Consider the following 16,674-nt stretch of genomic DNA (forward strand, 5'->3'; position numbering starts at 1 on the left):
TGTGTGTGTGTGTGTGTGTGTGTGTGTGTGTATTAATATATATATTGCTTTCAATTGTGTGTGTAAATTAGATGCTATTATTTGCTATGCACAGCAGACCTTTATTTTGACGGGACAAAATCTAGAGTCTAGGTTTCTACATGTATCTTGTTTTCATATATTTACTAATCATATAACACACCTTAGCGTGAGTCCAATCAGTCAGTCAGACTTGTTTTATGTTTTTAAGCCCATTCATCTCCTATACTATAAGACTACTGTTGTCTAAATGTGGATATCGAGAGGCTCCATTAAAATATTAAATCAATACCCAACAACAATAATGATGAATACTTTCTATGTTAAAGAAACACCAAATCATATCAGATGAGGGGAGGGGGGTAAGGTGGGTGGAAAAGAGTTTGAGTCTAGTTTGATAGAACTATACTCGGTTTCGATCTAAATCTATTGCTGTAGTCTTCACCTAAGATCCCACACTTTAAAATTCCAGTTCACTTAAGATTTTGCTGTTAAAAAATAAACCAAACAAAGCAACAATAAATTTTACTGCACTAGCCATCCCTAAGATAAATTATCCCTCTTTGAAGTGTGAAGGAACTAAAAACGCTGCTTTCCCTTTCGTACTTTACTGGAAAGAAAAAAACAACCTTCAAAGGTCATCCATGCTCATGCATGGGATCCTATGATGGGAATCACATCTCCGCTCTAAATCTCGATGCGAGGTACACGTTTGCTCTAGTCGCAAGGATTTTACGACAAGGAATCACGCCCAGATGTGAACTCCTCATCGACGCCTTTGATTTTGCCGAACATCGAACTCGAAATAAGAGCCTATCCCCTGAGCTTACAGCCAAGGCATGATTCGTTAGGTAGAGCCAACAAGGCCGCTCATATTTATGTCTAGAATTATGCAGTCACATCTTAAATTCAGTTTAAGAAATACATTTTTCACCATTTCTTACTATGATTAAATCTTTTAGTGTCATGAAAGATTATCTTTATAATTTTGTATTTTTCATAATTTTATGATACTTGGATAAGTTTTCTTCTTATATTGCCGATCTTCTTAATTTTTAAACTATCTATATACAGTAACATAAAACTCTTAGATAATTGAACAGTCCCTAGGCTTTCTCAGTTTCATAGAACAGTCCCTTGATTATCCTTGACTTTCTCCCTGCCATTCTATCCGTCATCCCGTCAGTTGATCACAATCTCTCTCTCTCTCTCTCTCTCTCTCTCTCTCTCTCTCTCTCTCTCTCTCTCTCTCTCTTTCATACACACACACACACACACACACACACACACACACACACACACACACACACACTCTCTCTCTCTCCCTCTCTCTCCCTCTCTCTCCCTCTCTCTCTCTATCTCTCTCGATCTCTCTCTCTCTCTCTCTCTCTTTAATTCGATTTTTCCCATTCTCCTTCGTCCCTTCCAAGGCACGCCCCTCCTCTTTCATCCCAGCCCCATCCCCTCTTTCTTGCGTGCATTCCCCCACCCACCCACCCCTACAATGTGGCCCAGCCCGATAAGATTCTATAAAAAGAAACACCCCAGTTCGGGATTTAGACCACAGTCGACAGCCATATTTGCTCCCCACCTCGGCGTGCCGATCGTGGCGCCGCGAAGAGAGAAAGGAGGCTCCATTAGTTCTAATGTCCTTGGATGCCGCCCACAGAGCATCCTCCATTCCCTTGCCACTGACCAATCTCTGTGCCTCTGGCAGTCTGGCGGGGTGGCAGGGAGGCAACTCTGGTGAAATTTCCCAAGATCCAGTGTCAGAGCCAGGGGACCCAGTGAACGAATTCAACGCAAACCACTCCCAGAAACAGCGCTATAAATTAAATGATACTTGATTGAATAAGTCACACATTTGAAGGTAAGACTTGTTTTTATTCTACTTGATATAGAATCGTGATTCTTTGAAAATTGCCTTCCCGTTCCATCGGTAGCCATTTTGAAACTGTTAACCCACTGGTGGGTGATCTTGTACTGTACTGTAGTTGTTGTTCCGTTCGATCCATTTGTTTACATCAGAGAAGAAATCCATAAGTCTTGATGACCAAATAGGCGGTGCTTTTTCGGTAGTTCCCACCCCCCTTATTTGAGCCTGACCTACATCTAGATCTAGATTTATACGTTTGATTCGCGGTGAGCTAAGATATCAAACCTAACAACTGCAAAACATTAAATATGGTAAAATTCGTTTTTATTAGGTCAGGGGGGCAAGCCTCCCTGAAACCCCCCTACTCTTGTGGCCCAAACCCATGAATAAAATTGCGGGGTGGGAACTACCAAAAAAGCGCCAAATAGGCTACACAAAGAACAGGGATGCAACCTAACTGCAAAACATCAAATTATGGTAAAATTCAGCATGCCCCCCTGAACCCCCCACTCCCCTCCATATTTTTTTAGGCCAGCTCGGCTCTATTATTATTATTTCTCCGAACGTTCGGGAAAATAAACTTGAACTCACTCTATTTCTTTCTCTGAACGGTTTCCGTTCTCGAGATTTGTTGATAATTTAAGCGAATGGAGTGGCCCGTGTGTGTGTGTATGTGGGAGTGTGCATATATATATTATATGTGTATATAATATATATATATGTGTGTGTGTGTGTAAGGCAAGGTGTGAACGGATTGGGGGGGGGAGGTTTACATGAAGGATGAAATGAAGTGACTATTTCTCCGATTGTTCGGGAAAATAAAGCTGAACTCTATTTCTCCGAACGGTTTCCGACCTCGAGATTTTTTGGGTTATTTGCGAGATTTAGGCGTCATCTTTTCATTCTGCCACTCTGCGAGGACTAAGAAGAAGCATTTTTTGCCCCAAATTCAATTTCTAGAGGGCCACCTCTATTCTCACCCGGGGTGAGAATAGTGCAGGCGAGTCTTTTGGCTATTCTCACCCGGTGTGCGTTCACCGTTATAGCCTAGATCTAGGCCAACAAATTTTGCGTTCAGTTCACCCTAAACCACAGAATTCTACACTGTGATAACAGAAAAATTGTAGAATTCTGTGGCGTGAACAAACGTTCCATTACAACTGTAGCCTACTAAAAGCGTACAATTTTGTCTGTGGGCAGTGGAGAGAGAGAGAGAGGAGTATCGCGAGAACTTCCGGTCAAAACAAAATGGCGACCCGCGTAGTTCGGCTCGATTTGAAAAGTCAAATAGACGTAGCATCTTTGTAGACAACCAAATTAATTTACTTTTGTGTTTTAACACCATTTTTTAACTTTGTTTTGGTCAATTTGATCGTCCACACCGATTGACAGTATTCAGAAAGAGACAGAGAGAGAGAGAGAGAGGGGGGAGGAGTAGATCTTGCGAGAACTTCCGGGCAAAACAAAATGGCGACCCGCGTAGTTCGGCTCGATTCGAACAGTGAAATAGCCATAGCGTCTTTGAAGACTATCAAATTAGCTTACTTTTGTGCTATAACGTAATTTTTTCTTGGCTTTTATCAATTTGATCATCCACACCGATAGACAGTATTCCAAGAGGAAAAGCAGGTCTTGTTTCGCACCGGGTGAGAATAGCCTACGCTGGCAAGTCTCACCCGGGGTGAGAGGTAGATCGTTTTTCTATTCTCACCCCGGATGAGAATAGCCACTTCCTTTCTAGAGCTAGATCTAGAGATTTTTAAATGTCTGAATATTCCGATACTTCATTCGTGGTTGGGGCAATATTCCCGGACATTCTTCATTTGAAAATACCTTCAAAAGGTAGACTACTGAGAGAAAACAAGACTGCTCGACCTTGGCAGTAACCTATTTTGCATATATTTGGCCGTCGTTATTCGGACTCGAGTCCGGAAAAAAGGAAGTGTCTTCGTTCTATAGATCTAACGTTCAGTGCTTCCAATTTTCCGCCATTTTTTAGTTTCCCCCACACCTTATCTGCCAATCAAATGCCCGCCGCCTCATTGATACGCCCCCCACCCCCCATGTTTCCCACTTTCTTTGTTACAGAAAAAGGTAAAATTGAAGATAACAGACCACCTGGCACCTACACATTATGAGCTGTGTATAAAAAAGACCGATTCGTTCAAATACACAAGCCTGTGTCATCTCGATTGTTTACCAAGAAAAAGGTGTGTTGCTGTGTAGAGCCGAGCATACGGCAACTTTTGATTCCATAGACCAGCGCGCAATTCATTACGTAGATCTACATCTAGACTAGCTTATCATTGTAATAATGATCAGTTGCCGGGGGATAAAAGACAGGTGCGTATGCGACGTTCAACGCCCGAACCGATAGTGCCCCCTCCCCGACACGCACACACAGCGACACGTGTGCAGGCCGCCCTTCCGACCCCGACATACGCTAACGAGCCATCTTTAATTGCTTCTGGTGACCTCTTGACAAATAAACATTTATTAGAAGCGCTATAACTTTTCAGGCCGGCCTCAAATTCAGCGTAAGATAAAAACTCGGTCCTGCACAAAACGCCATTTTGCCCAAAGTGATCCCGGTCTCTACCCAGCCTGAGACGAGACACGAGTGAGGCAGGACAGGAAGCCGGAGTCACGAGTCACAGGAAGTCGTAAGTCGGAAATTATGTCATGCTGGACAAGAATCAGAGTCCGAATAACATTTTTTCATATTCGGACTCGGGTCCGAATAGTCACTTCGTTTGCATTTAGTCACCCAGCAAAAACTAAAATCCTTCAGGTAAAAATAAATCCCTCCACGCCCCCCCCCCCCCAATCTGTTCACATCTCACACACACACACACACACACACACAAACACACACACACACGGGCCACTCCATTCGCTTATTATCAACAAATCTCGAGAGCGGAAACCCTTCCGGAGAAATAGAGTTCATGTTTATTTTCCCGAACGTTTGGAGAAATAGAGCCAGCCTTTAGTTTTTGCTGTGTGACTAAATGCAAAATAGGTTAATTACTGCCAAGGTCGAGCAGTCTTGTTTTCTCGCAATGCCTTTTGAAGGTATTTTCAAATGAAAAAAGTATAGTCCGGGAACGTTGCCCCAACCACAACTGAAATATCTGAATATTCAGACATTTAAAAATATCTAGATCTAGATCTAGCTCTATAAATTGAATTCGATGCAAAAAATGCTTCTTCCTAGTCCTAATAGAATGGCAGAGTGAAAGGATGATGCCCAAATCTCGCAAATAACCCAAAAAATCTCGAGATCAGAAACCGTTTGGAGAAATAGAGTGCAACTTTATTTTCCCGAACGTTCGGAGAAATAGTCACTTCGTATTTTTTAGGCCGGCCCTATTTCTTTAAACGCTCGGGAAAAACTTGAACTCTAGAATCTAGGACCATTTCTCCGAACGGTTTCCGTTCTCGAGATTTGTTGATAATAATTGTGAATGGAGTGGCCCGTGTGTGTGTTTGTGTGGATGTGTGTGTGTGAGTGAGTGTGTGTGCGTGAGTGTGAGTGTGTGTGTAAGGTGTGCGGAGGGGAGGTGGAGGGATTTTTTATTTGTTTACATGAGGGATTTTAGTTTTTGCTGGGTGACTAATGCAAAATAGGTTACTGCCAAGGTCGATCAGTTTTGTTTTCTCACAGTACCTTTTGAAGGCATTTTCAAATGAAGTGTAGTCCGGGAACATTGCGCCAACCATGACTGTCAAGTATCTGAATATTCAGACATTTAAAAATCTCTAGCTCTAGAAGTTGAATTTGATGCAAAAGATGCTTCTTCTCTGTCCTCGCAGAATGACAGAATGAAAGATGACGCCTAAATCTCACAAATAACAAAAAAATCTCGAGAACGGAAATCGTTGGAAGAAATAGAGTTCAAGATTTTATCCCGAACGTTTGGAGAAATAGTCTCTTCGTAATATAATAGTAGGGCCAGGCAGTGGGCAACGGTATGGGAGGGGATATGCATCATGCACAAAAAAAAGGGGGTGAAGGTGGTGGGACGAGCCTGGGGAAGTAAGATGGAGAAAGAAAAAGTAAGAGAAAGAGAGAGAGGAAAAGTAAGAGAGAGAGGGGAGGAGGGGCTGTCTTATAAGGACTGATTATGAATTTTATGTTTTGATCCCTTTGTAGTCATGAAACGCAGTGTAATAGCTTACCACTGGTTTAAAGTCCGAATATAGCAACAGGAGACTATTCGGACTCGAGTATAGACCTCGCTTACAGTACAACCGGTGATTTCGCACACACACTGGACTTTGAGTCTGAATAGCTTCCGTCGGCTGTTCGGACTCCAGTCCGAATAGCCTCTTCGTTAATACACATGTAAACACGGTGGGTCCACCAAAGTTCAATCCGGCCAAAATAATACAGTGGGTGTCGCATTCAACGAGAAGTCGGCTCCAATGAAGCAATCCTTAATCCCAGATTTTTTCCTCTTTATCTCTTTGTAAATGTACGTCAGCTCCAACGAAGTTGCACACAGACCCAAGTCGCTTTCAACGAGGTCACGATAACCAAATAAAAAAGCAATTAGGGGCCCCAAAAGCCAAGAATTTTTTTTCCTTTCTCTCCATCTCAGGCGAAGCACAAGGCCCATCCTCGATTCCCAACACGTTGTATCGCTAGATCTAGTGTGCCTCCTAACATTATGGGCCCCAAAGTCAAGAGGATGGGTGAGGGTTGGCCTACAATAGGGATGGAACGGGGTGGGTGGGAACGCGATGCAGGCTCTGTGAAACTGGATCAACTCTGGATGGAGGTATCTAGATCGAGACCTTTTTTTTCAATTTTCAGAAAATCCAAGCTCCCGCCTTTACATTATGTGGATCTAAGCCTAGAAGTGAGAAGTTATGCTTCCACACGAAAAGTGTTCCCGAAAAAAATGTTTTTAAACATGATGTAGAAATGACGGTCAGAACACAGCTCAATCATGCACACACTGATGCTGTTTGAGATTTTCGTCATCAGGGAGAACAACTGTTTTAATTACTGGTATTGGTACATGTACATGGTTTAATATAAAATAATGATTTTTAATAACTTGTCTCCTTTCTTTTCTTTAGCCTTAGTCACGTTCAACGAGAGGTCGAATCCAACGAGGACAACAAGCCGGTCCCGGCAACCTCGCTGAATGCGACACCCACTGTACAAAAAAGGCCGAACGTTCGGGAAAATAAACTTGGAACTCTATTTCTCCTAACAGGTTCCATTCTGGAGATTTTTTGGTTATTTACGAGACTTAGGCGTGGTCTTTCATTCTGCCATTCCACAAGGACTGGGAAGAAGCATTTTTTGCATCGCATTCAATTTCTAGAGCTTGATCTAGATCTAGAGATTTTTAAATGTCTGAATATTCAGTTGTGGTTAGGGCAACGTTCCCGGAGTATACTTCATTTGAAAATGCCTTCAAAAGGTACCGTGAGAAAACAAGACTGATCGACCTTGTCAGTAACCTATTTTGCATTTAGTGACCCAGTAAAAACTAAAGTCTTTCCTGTAAACAAACAAAAAAATCCCTGTCTTGCTTCGATCACCTCACTTACAAACTACACACTCTTACACCCAAAAATAATAGGTTACAACAAAAAATACACCCTTTAAATGAAACCGGGAAAAATATCATGTTCACGTGGCTACCTAGCCATGTGGGCGTCCGAGGAAACAAGCAGGTGGATCTCCTGGCAAAGGAATCCTTGTCCCTTCTGTTAGGATCAACAACGAACACTCTTCCACAAACTGACTTTAAAAATAAAGTAAAAAACTACACCACCAGTCTGTGAGAGACCCTTTGGAAAAAAACAAACCAACAACAAACCACACAACATTAAGCCTAAACTGGGTCCACAAAAACCTTCAGGCCTCTCCAGAAGAGATGAAGTCATTTTTACTCAGTTACGCTTCGGACACATGTCCCTGATACATAAATGCCTCCTTCAGGGAGATGAGAAGCTGTTTGTGTCCGATGCGACACAGATTATACCATTTTAACAGAATGTCTAGACTTTGGAGAGACCCGAAGGTAATATTTTAGATGCAAAAAATTGCAAGATCTGTTTTCCGTCGTTGATCCCAACAGAATCCTTGATTTTAGAAAGGCCATTGGCCTTTACGGAAAATTGTAAACAGTGGAGTCCACTTATAACGAGTCCGGAAAAAACGAGGTCTGTTATAAAGACACTATTCTAAAACCCTGTTTTTTTTTCTCTTCTTTATCTTTGTAAATAAAATACTGCTATAGCGCAGTCAGACAAACACGTGAGTCGGTTATAGCGGAATATTCCTGCTGCTGTGCACAGCGTATAGGCCAATTATAATATATGTAAAACCTCGCCAGTTGAGAAACTTGTTGGTGATCTAGTGAAACAAAGAATGGGAGAGCCCATGTGTGTCAACAATGAAGGCCAGAGCGACTGAGTGGGGAGGATGTAGCATGCGCAGATAAGCAGAACGCATCGCTTGATAGGCCAGCGTAAGCCTAGTTTAGATTATCAAGGCCTACCATGCCTGTCACTTCTCCGATACAGGGATGGAGAGGTCACAGCAATGTGATGGGTGGAGCAAATGTGTGACGTGCGCAAGCTGACGGAATGCACCAGAGGATGTGGTGGGGTGGGGGAAAACACAAAGGGCGAGTTAGCCCAGAGCCTAGACGGTCAGAGAATAGTATAGCCCAGAGCCCTTTCTTTCAGATCGCCAACGCCGAGCTGCTAGTGAACATCACTAGATCTAGCACTAGAGAAAGAAACCTGATTCGATTTTTGATCAAGTAAGACCTAGAGGTCATGTTGAATCAAAATTATCATCAGGGAAGATAGTAGGGTTGGATCGGGCTTGCAAAATTAGCGTCCGCGAGTAACAAACTACCCGCTGGCACTACCCGCAAACGAGCGGACGGGTAACGAACCGTCCGTTTGTGAAGAGTAGTTCGCTACTCGCTACACATCGGACAGAGACACAGTTCGTTTAGCGAGCCGGCGGACCGAGAGACTCCATGTATTCGAGCGGGCGGACGGACGGGAACGACTCCTTCCAATGTCTACAACTTGCACCCCCCCCCCCAAAAAAAAATTAAAAAATTAAAAAATCACCCTCCTGTCCCACATTGTAGCAAGGCGTTCATGGCTCATGGCGGATATTTCCGCCCCCCGGCCTTTGAGATAATTAAAACGTACACAGTGTGCCCCACGCATGAGGTGAAAGGTTACACTCATAGTACTACGTCACCAGCCTCTCTCACTATCTGTGGCACCGCTAGTGGTTTGAAACATCAGGCCTAATTAACAAACAATAGAGACGGGTCTAATCTCGCGTCGAGTATCTCGTCTGCTAGAGTTCGTCCGTTAGCCCGCCCGCCCAGTGAATAAAATTGTGGAGCGGACCCCAAAAAACGAACTGACTTGAGGCTTGAGGTCCGCAGTCCGCTCGCTGAGAGAGTCAAATTGTGGAGCGGACCCAAAAAAACGAACTGTCTTGAGGTTCGCAGTTCGCTCTCATGGCCGTCCGTTACCCGTTCGCTCTGACTGAGTCCGCGAGTAACGAACCCGTCCGTCCGCTCGCCCCAACCCTAGAAGATAGCAAAAGGAAATAAACAGAAGACCAAACTCATAGATTAGGCCTACTTTACAGTTTCCTTTGAATTTATTACTGGATCCCTTATAGCGAGAATCCTGCTATAACAGCCATTTTGCTCCGATCCCCTCCCTCTCGTTATAACAGGATTCCACTGTACAGTTATTTTGAATTTAAACAGGTTATTATTTTTTAGATTGTTGTTTTACCTCAAGTTTTTAATATTTTAAAATCTGAACGTTGACCCAAGCCAAGCCATGCAGTGAACTGTTGTGAATGTATCCAACTTGTGTTTCGTGCACTCATATGACCGTATGCAGTTGCGAGCTCCTTAATACTTACTAAAACTATGTATGGTATAAAATTGAAATTAGAAATATGGGGAGTTTGTGGAGGCGAATTTAGTTAGTCTCATGGAGGTTGACTAGACATAATTTGAAATGCACAGTTGATAAAAATGATTATGATAAAATAATACTTGTATCTCTATTTAGCACAAATTCGTGGTCTATAGCATGCTCTGTATGTTTTACAACTATTCGTGAGCGCACATACATCTGCATCTGTGGTACGTCTAGCACCCACAGTCCAATTTTCATTCGGTCTTTTATTCCCGTAACAAATTTCACCACCCTACAAGCAGACAATATGACATGCTTGACCACCAATATTAAATAATAACACGGCCGTCAATGTTTGACAATGACCAGTACATCCGCAGAGGAGAATATTTCTCTTGCAAAATAGAAGAATTTGAAGAACTTTTATTGCTCTGTTACTTAATTTCATCCTTTGAACAAACTGATGTCAAATTCAATTTAAAAAACGGGGAGTTTCTGTGCTAAAATAAAATCATAATAACTTAAAAATCTACTAGGCTTATTCATATCCTCATATGTTCTGGGCATTGCAGACTGAGAGACCTGAGGATTTGAGCCTTCAAAATGTCAAGTCCACAAGATATACCTGAGACTCAAGCACGGAATAATGCTCAGATCTCAAATTCACCAAGTGCACATGGCTTTTTGCTTCCAAGTCCTGTTCCAACGAGGAGGACACGGACGAAATCAATGTAAGTACAGTTGTCCCAGGCCAGAACAGGACCATCGGGACTGTGGTGATGTCCCTGATATAAACGGGGATCAGGTTTATACACTGTAATTAATGATAAACCAGTATGATCACTTTTTTAAAACGTAGATTGCCCTCTCCAATTTATGACTTATTGTTACTTTCTTTTTCAGTAATATTTTTTTCGCCTCATCTCTATTTTCTTTTTTTGTCAGTATTTTATTTAGTCTCATGGAGGTTGACTAGATCTAGACATAATTTGAGATGCACAGTTGATAAAAATAATTATGATAATAATACTTGCATGTCTATTTAGCACAAATTCATGGTCTATAGCATGCTCTGTGTGTTTTACAACTATTTGTGAGTGCACATACATCTGTGGTACGTCTAGCACCCACAGTCCAATTTTCATTCGGTTATTTATTCCCGTAACAAATTTATTATAAGCTTGCTGTAGTGATAATATTCAAAATCTTGTTATAAATGAAACTGATATAAGTGGGACTCACTGTAACTGATGCTATTTTGCAAATTGCTCTTTATTGTCTCATTTGTTTTTCTAAAAATGCATCACTTGTTTGGTACTAAATTGATGTTTTCCTTAATAATTCAAGCATCTATGTTAACTAAAAATAATCTTTCTTTTTTGTTGTTGAGCCTGATCATTATTAGCTTGACTTCTTTTCAAGTTCGATGTTGACAATTAAGATGTTCAGGATTTTTGTAAGAGCTCTGTTACATACATCTAGTCGTTTGAATTTAAAAAAATATCTTTAAACTTAATTTTGACATGCATTATGATATTAGATCTATATGTCATTTTTGGGTGGGTTTTTTTTTTTTTTCATAATCAGGTCAGAAAGAGCTGCTGAAGGGCCAACGTACAAAGGCACAGTGAAGATGTTTTGTCGGCAGAGGGGTCATGGCTTCCTTCATCCTGATGATGGAGAGAAGGCAGACATCTTTGTACACATTTCTGAGTAAGTGTTGACACAGGTCTTTCATGATTGTCACTGATCACCTTTTTTCATGTAAAAAACAATGTGTATGAAGCAGAAGTTACGAAATTTTTTGAAAGCTGTTGTGAAGAATTACCGCAAAATTGTGTGTTCATTTATAAGTATAAGTATAAGACAGATCGAAAATTAACAGAGGATATTGATTTCAATATCAATTCTGTTCGATGTTGGGATTTTAACATTTTAGATTTTCCAGTTGGCTCTTTGTCAGTGTCAGGGATGTCCATGTTCTTTCAGCTTTCCAAGTGTCATGGATTCTCAATCATAAATCCACTGTTGTTGTCTCAAGTGTAATGGGGTTTATGTAGTTGTCTTTTGGATATCTGTATAAGAAGGTTGGCTTGGAGTTGGGGATTATTGTAAAATGCGTTTACTGGTTAGTAGCTGATGATTTGATTGTCCAGCCTGGGGTATGTGGAGCAGTGCCTAGGACCAGTCAACCTACATGCACTAAACACTTCATCCAAACATCAATCATCGCTGCCTACGTGACTTGTCTTGCATACAGTGACAGTTGATACTCAGGTGGTTACATCATGCTACATTACGAGCACAGACAGTGAATTGCAACGAAGAGCCTATGTGCATGGTGCAGGGCTTTCTTTTTTGTGTGTGTGTTTTTTCATATGTGTGTGTGTTTGAAGAAAGGAAGGGAGACGTGTTCTCACTTGGGGACAGGAGAGTCGCTCCTATCGGCTTATCGACGAAATGACAAGTGTAGCATGGTTTGATGGTTGAGCCGCCACGTTTTCCTCCAAGCTGGAGGAGTTACCATTTTCTCACTATTACTGAAATTTCTAATTACTAGCCTAGTTACTCCAGTATACATTATATAGTTCAAATGAGTGAATGAAGAAAACTGTTGTACTTTAAACCCCAGAGATGGGGAATTAAATTGTCTCGCTAATCTCAGGTTGTTGATATTCCAGTTGTTGTAAATGGATTCCACTGTATGTTTATTCTTTTTCTTCCAAATTTGATGTGTTTGGGTTTTTTTTAGTTATAAGTAAAGTAATTTAAGCATACAATTGTTTTATATTGATCTACTATATCTGCTGACTCTCTCCTGTATTTGTGTGTTTAGTTAGTAGGTAGTCCAAATGAAATTTTTTTTTATTGTTTTAAATTGAAAATGCTCATTTATTTAGGTTCCGCTTTTCAAATAAGGAAAAATGAAAACAACAACAAACAAAACAAACCCAGATCAAATTACCTTTATGAGTAATAAATGTACAAGCATTTAAAGATTTTTTGACTGAAAATTTTCAAGCACTTTTTCAAAAATGGGAAATCAGCCCTCATTACACTTGTATTATATTACACAAAAGAAAATGACTAAAAGCTTCAAATAGTCAAATTTTCCCCTCCATGTTGCAAGACATTGTATTAAATTTAAAAAATAATCACAAAATTGTAAACCAACCTTTTCACACTGCATCTTTCATGCATTCCCAAAGAATGCCAGTATTTCATGTGCACTTTTCCCTGGATACGCCAGATTTTGGGGTATTTTCAAAGCAATGAATCTTCACTGTTAAAAGTCATAGATGTTGTTTTTTTTGGTGGTGGGGGGGGGGGGGGGGGGGGGGGGGGGGACATTTCTCATTCTAATGCACAGTAGAATTGTAAATGGGCTGATCCAACAATGTCATGCTCATAACTGTGCCTGAACTACAACAGGGAACTGCTGCTTTTTCTTTCCTAGTCCTTACTATCGTCATTTTCCTCTACTTTTTTTGTATGTTTGTCACACTCTTGTGACCCGCTATTTCCGGGGTGCCTTGATAGTCGAAGCAGACTTTGTGCCGTTGAAGCTAGAGCGGTGAGCAGAGTAAATCTGATTCCCTGTAAGGATTTCTCTGTTGACATCCACCCCTTGGCACTCATATGACCTAATGCAGTTGCGAGCGCCGCAAAACTTCTACTAAAACAAAACAAAAAAGAAAAAAAGTCAGGTGGTGATTTATTGCACGGTTCGCTTTGGTTCTCTCCATATTTTGCTCATGATTCATTTTTTGATGCTCTACAAACTCTTTTGCTGTTCCTTCTTGCTAGTCTGTATTGCGTGTAGTTGTTTTCGTCCTTGGATTTTACTGATTTCTGAAAAAGATTCTTCTTTTCTTTGGTGGCCTCTTTGACGCTGTCATTCCTCCATGGTGTTCCTTTAATGGATCCTGTAATCCTCTCCCAATTCTCTTCTTTCCGCATACCTTTATCGGTGTCTCTGTTAGCAAGGTTTTAAAGAGGGCCCATATTTCTTCAACGTTCATTGCACTGGCGTCTTGGTTTTCTAGTCCCTTTGTGATCTCGTCCTCAACTTTCTGCACATTACCCTCTTCATTGAGTTTTTAAAAATTCATTTTCTCTGAATGTTTCTTCTTCTGTTTTCGAATGGGTTTTTTTTTTCTCCTTACTCGTCATCATCACTGGTCGGTGATCTGTACCAAAGGTGATGTTTGGGATTGATCTTGCATCAGTCGTTTTTGTTCTGTGGGCAATTCGTCTTAGTATGAAGTCAATCTGTGAGGAAATTTTCAGATTGTTACATTTGTACCACGACTGAGTTTGACTTGCCCTGTGCTTGTAAAAAGTATTTGTGATGTATAATTCATACTCTGCACTGAGAGCTAATAGTGGGTGGTTGGCGGGCGCTGTGGTGTGGTTTGCTCCTTCTTTCCTATCGAACATCTATCGTGCTTATCTCCCCTTTTTATTTTTTATGTTTGTTACTTCTGGCGCTCATATGACCTTATATAGTTGCGGGCACCTTAAAACCTCTACTAAAACTAATAAAACTAAAGAGGGCTAATAGTTGTTCCCCATTATAGTTACAACCTGAATTGGTTTCACTGTGTGGTATAAAACAACAGTATCATATCAGAAATCTGTTACATAACTGTTTGACTTTTTAGAACACATGAAAATATGATTTTTCCCCTCTGCTTTCCACAGTATTGAAGGCGAATGGGTGCCTAAGGAAGGAGATCAAGTGACATACAAGACTGTTCATATTCCACCGAAGATGGAGAAGCTGCAAGCTGTTCATGTGCAAATTACACACTTGAAGCCTGGTGTGAAGCATGAGCGTTGGGATTCTCCTACACCTGCTTCACCAGAAAAATATGGATCACAGTAAACCATTTTTGACATGTTTTGGTTAGTTACTTATGCAGGGCTGCCTATTTCTACCGATTTTTGATTTGTTCAACTGCCAAACCGATAAAGGTGCCTTTACTACCCAATTTACGACAGGCGCCTAGATTTTTAAAAAGAATTGAATCATTTTCTTTTGTGTGTCCCCAACAGGTGGTGGATCTTTTTGTTGACCTATTTTACGCCTCTGTTGGGGTGGCTCTTAACTTTGGTGAACATTCAGGTCTGAAGTTTACAGTGGAATTTAAAGTGGTCGATGACAGGGTGACTGCCAGGCCGCAGGGACCTGGGATTTGAATAAGTTGCTGAGTCAGTGGGAACAACCTGAGAATTCAGAGAAGTCTCTAATTATTAATGCGTAAAAGAAATTTTTGTTCTTTAAACTTTAAATTATACTTGTCCTATCACGGTTAGTTCAATTTTGGCCAATTGTGTTTGCAATGTCAGGCTGCATGTCCACAGCACCCATACAGACCTAACTTTTTATGGGCCAGAAAAAATATGTCCAGATAAATGCGGCTATGCCATGTCCACATGTTCCGTACATTTTTGCTCTTTTCAGAACAGTTACAAACTGTAGCGTGGTCAAATTACATCGTGGTGCTAACAAGGAATTGCAAAATATTTTACTACAGTGGTACAGAAATAAATCTTTTGGATCAAGATGCAGTGACTGGATTCACCGAAGAAGCAAAGATTACAGAATATATACACCCAAACGTACACCCAAACACACACTCATGTTTTTGGCCAAAATACATGTCATTGACTGAGAATCTACCTGAAATGGGGAATTTGATGTAGGCAGCCCTGTATGTATAACATCATGTACGCATTACTCTTGCATGTTAATGGAGCATTGTTGATGTAATATGGGTATGTTAAAGTGGACTGACTCATTCGAAAGTATTGGGGGTTGGGGGGAGGATGCACATAAAATAATATGATAACAAATAACTTTACATTTAAAGCTCCATCCCGTAAGAGGAAATAAACTCTGAGAACTGTACATTCATTACAAGTATACAGTGCACAAGCACAAAAAATACATTTTGTGAAGTGAGAAAAAATGATAGTATTACAAATGATCATTATAATATATGTCTTTTAAAAAAAAGTGTTTTCAAAAACTCAACTTTTTCTATATTTCTGTCAGTTTTTGTTGGAGCGTGTTCCAGGTTTTGGGTCCAGCAAACGCAAAAGTCTTTCAACGTGATAATAGAGGGTTCAAGAGAATCTCTCATCTTATAACTGGGACCAGGATTGCCAAACATTTTTGTAAATAGATATAGGATATTTTGAGACTTCTTGCAACAATTTTTGTCTGCGTATTTATATATTTAGTTTCCTCTTTGGTTTTGGCAAACAATTTAGTAGTGATTACATTGACTAGGTGGCATGTGTAATGGAGCATGGAAGGCAAGAGATTTGTCCCATGAATGTTGTAGTTTGTAAGAAGGGGTTTCAGTATTCAATAATGTGTCATGATTTAAGTCTGCTTGAAGCTTGAGATCATACAATGATGGCTTTTGCATTGTTAAAAAAAAAGAAAGAGGACTGGTATTATGGAGTGGCACCAACATTATGCACCTGTTAACTACCCTCAGGGGCTCTCATGGCCCAAAGGTTAAGGTGTTTGTCTCTCATTCAAAGGTCCCGGGTTCGAATCCGGGCAGCGACAGAAAATTTTCTTGTCTAAGATTGTCTCCTTTCACCTTCTTTCCTCCTCTCTTTCAATATTCTGGCGTCTACTTTCGTCTCCACTTTTTCCCCCCACCCCCTCACCTCCTTTGCCTCCTACACTGGACTCTTTCTGCAGCCTTTCTACTGTTACTCCTTGGCTCCTGCTTACTGCTGTCTTTCAGCCACACCCCTGATCTTCTGGTAGGAAAGATCTACACCTAACCTTCTCGGAGGTCCCGTGTGCAAGTTAAGCATGT

General features: G+C 40.9%; 1 protein-coding gene across 2 annotated transcripts; it reads left to right on the forward strand.

Annotated features, from left to right (window-relative positions):
• Positions 1-1,740: 1,740 nt before the first annotated feature.
• On the forward strand, positions 1,741-16,282 carry LOC101856654 (calcium-regulated heat stable protein 1). 2 transcript variants are annotated; one of them, XM_005097995.3, is made up of 4 exons: positions 1,741-1,888; positions 10,402-10,560; positions 11,417-11,542; positions 14,534-16,282. In XM_005097995.3, the coding sequence occupies exons 2-4, from the start codon at positions 10,433-10,435 to the stop codon at positions 14,715-14,717; spliced, it is 438 nt and encodes a 145-aa protein (XP_005098052.1). In that variant the 5' UTR covers positions 1,741-1,888; positions 10,402-10,432; the 3' UTR covers positions 14,718-16,282. The 2 variants fall into 2 exon arrangements, with proteins under 2 accessions (XP_005098052.1, XP_035825585.1); XM_035969692.1 differs by lacking the exon at positions 1,741-1,888 and adding an exon at positions 4,066-4,104.
• Positions 16,283-16,674: the final 392 nt, after the last annotated feature.

Source organism: Aplysia californica, unplaced genomic scaffold, assembly GCF_000002075.1.
Source record: "Aplysia californica isolate F4 #8 unplaced genomic scaffold, AplCal3.0 scaffold00170, whole genome shotgun sequence".
Lineage (NCBI taxonomy): Eukaryota > Metazoa > Mollusca > Gastropoda > Aplysiida > Aplysiidae > Aplysia > Aplysia californica.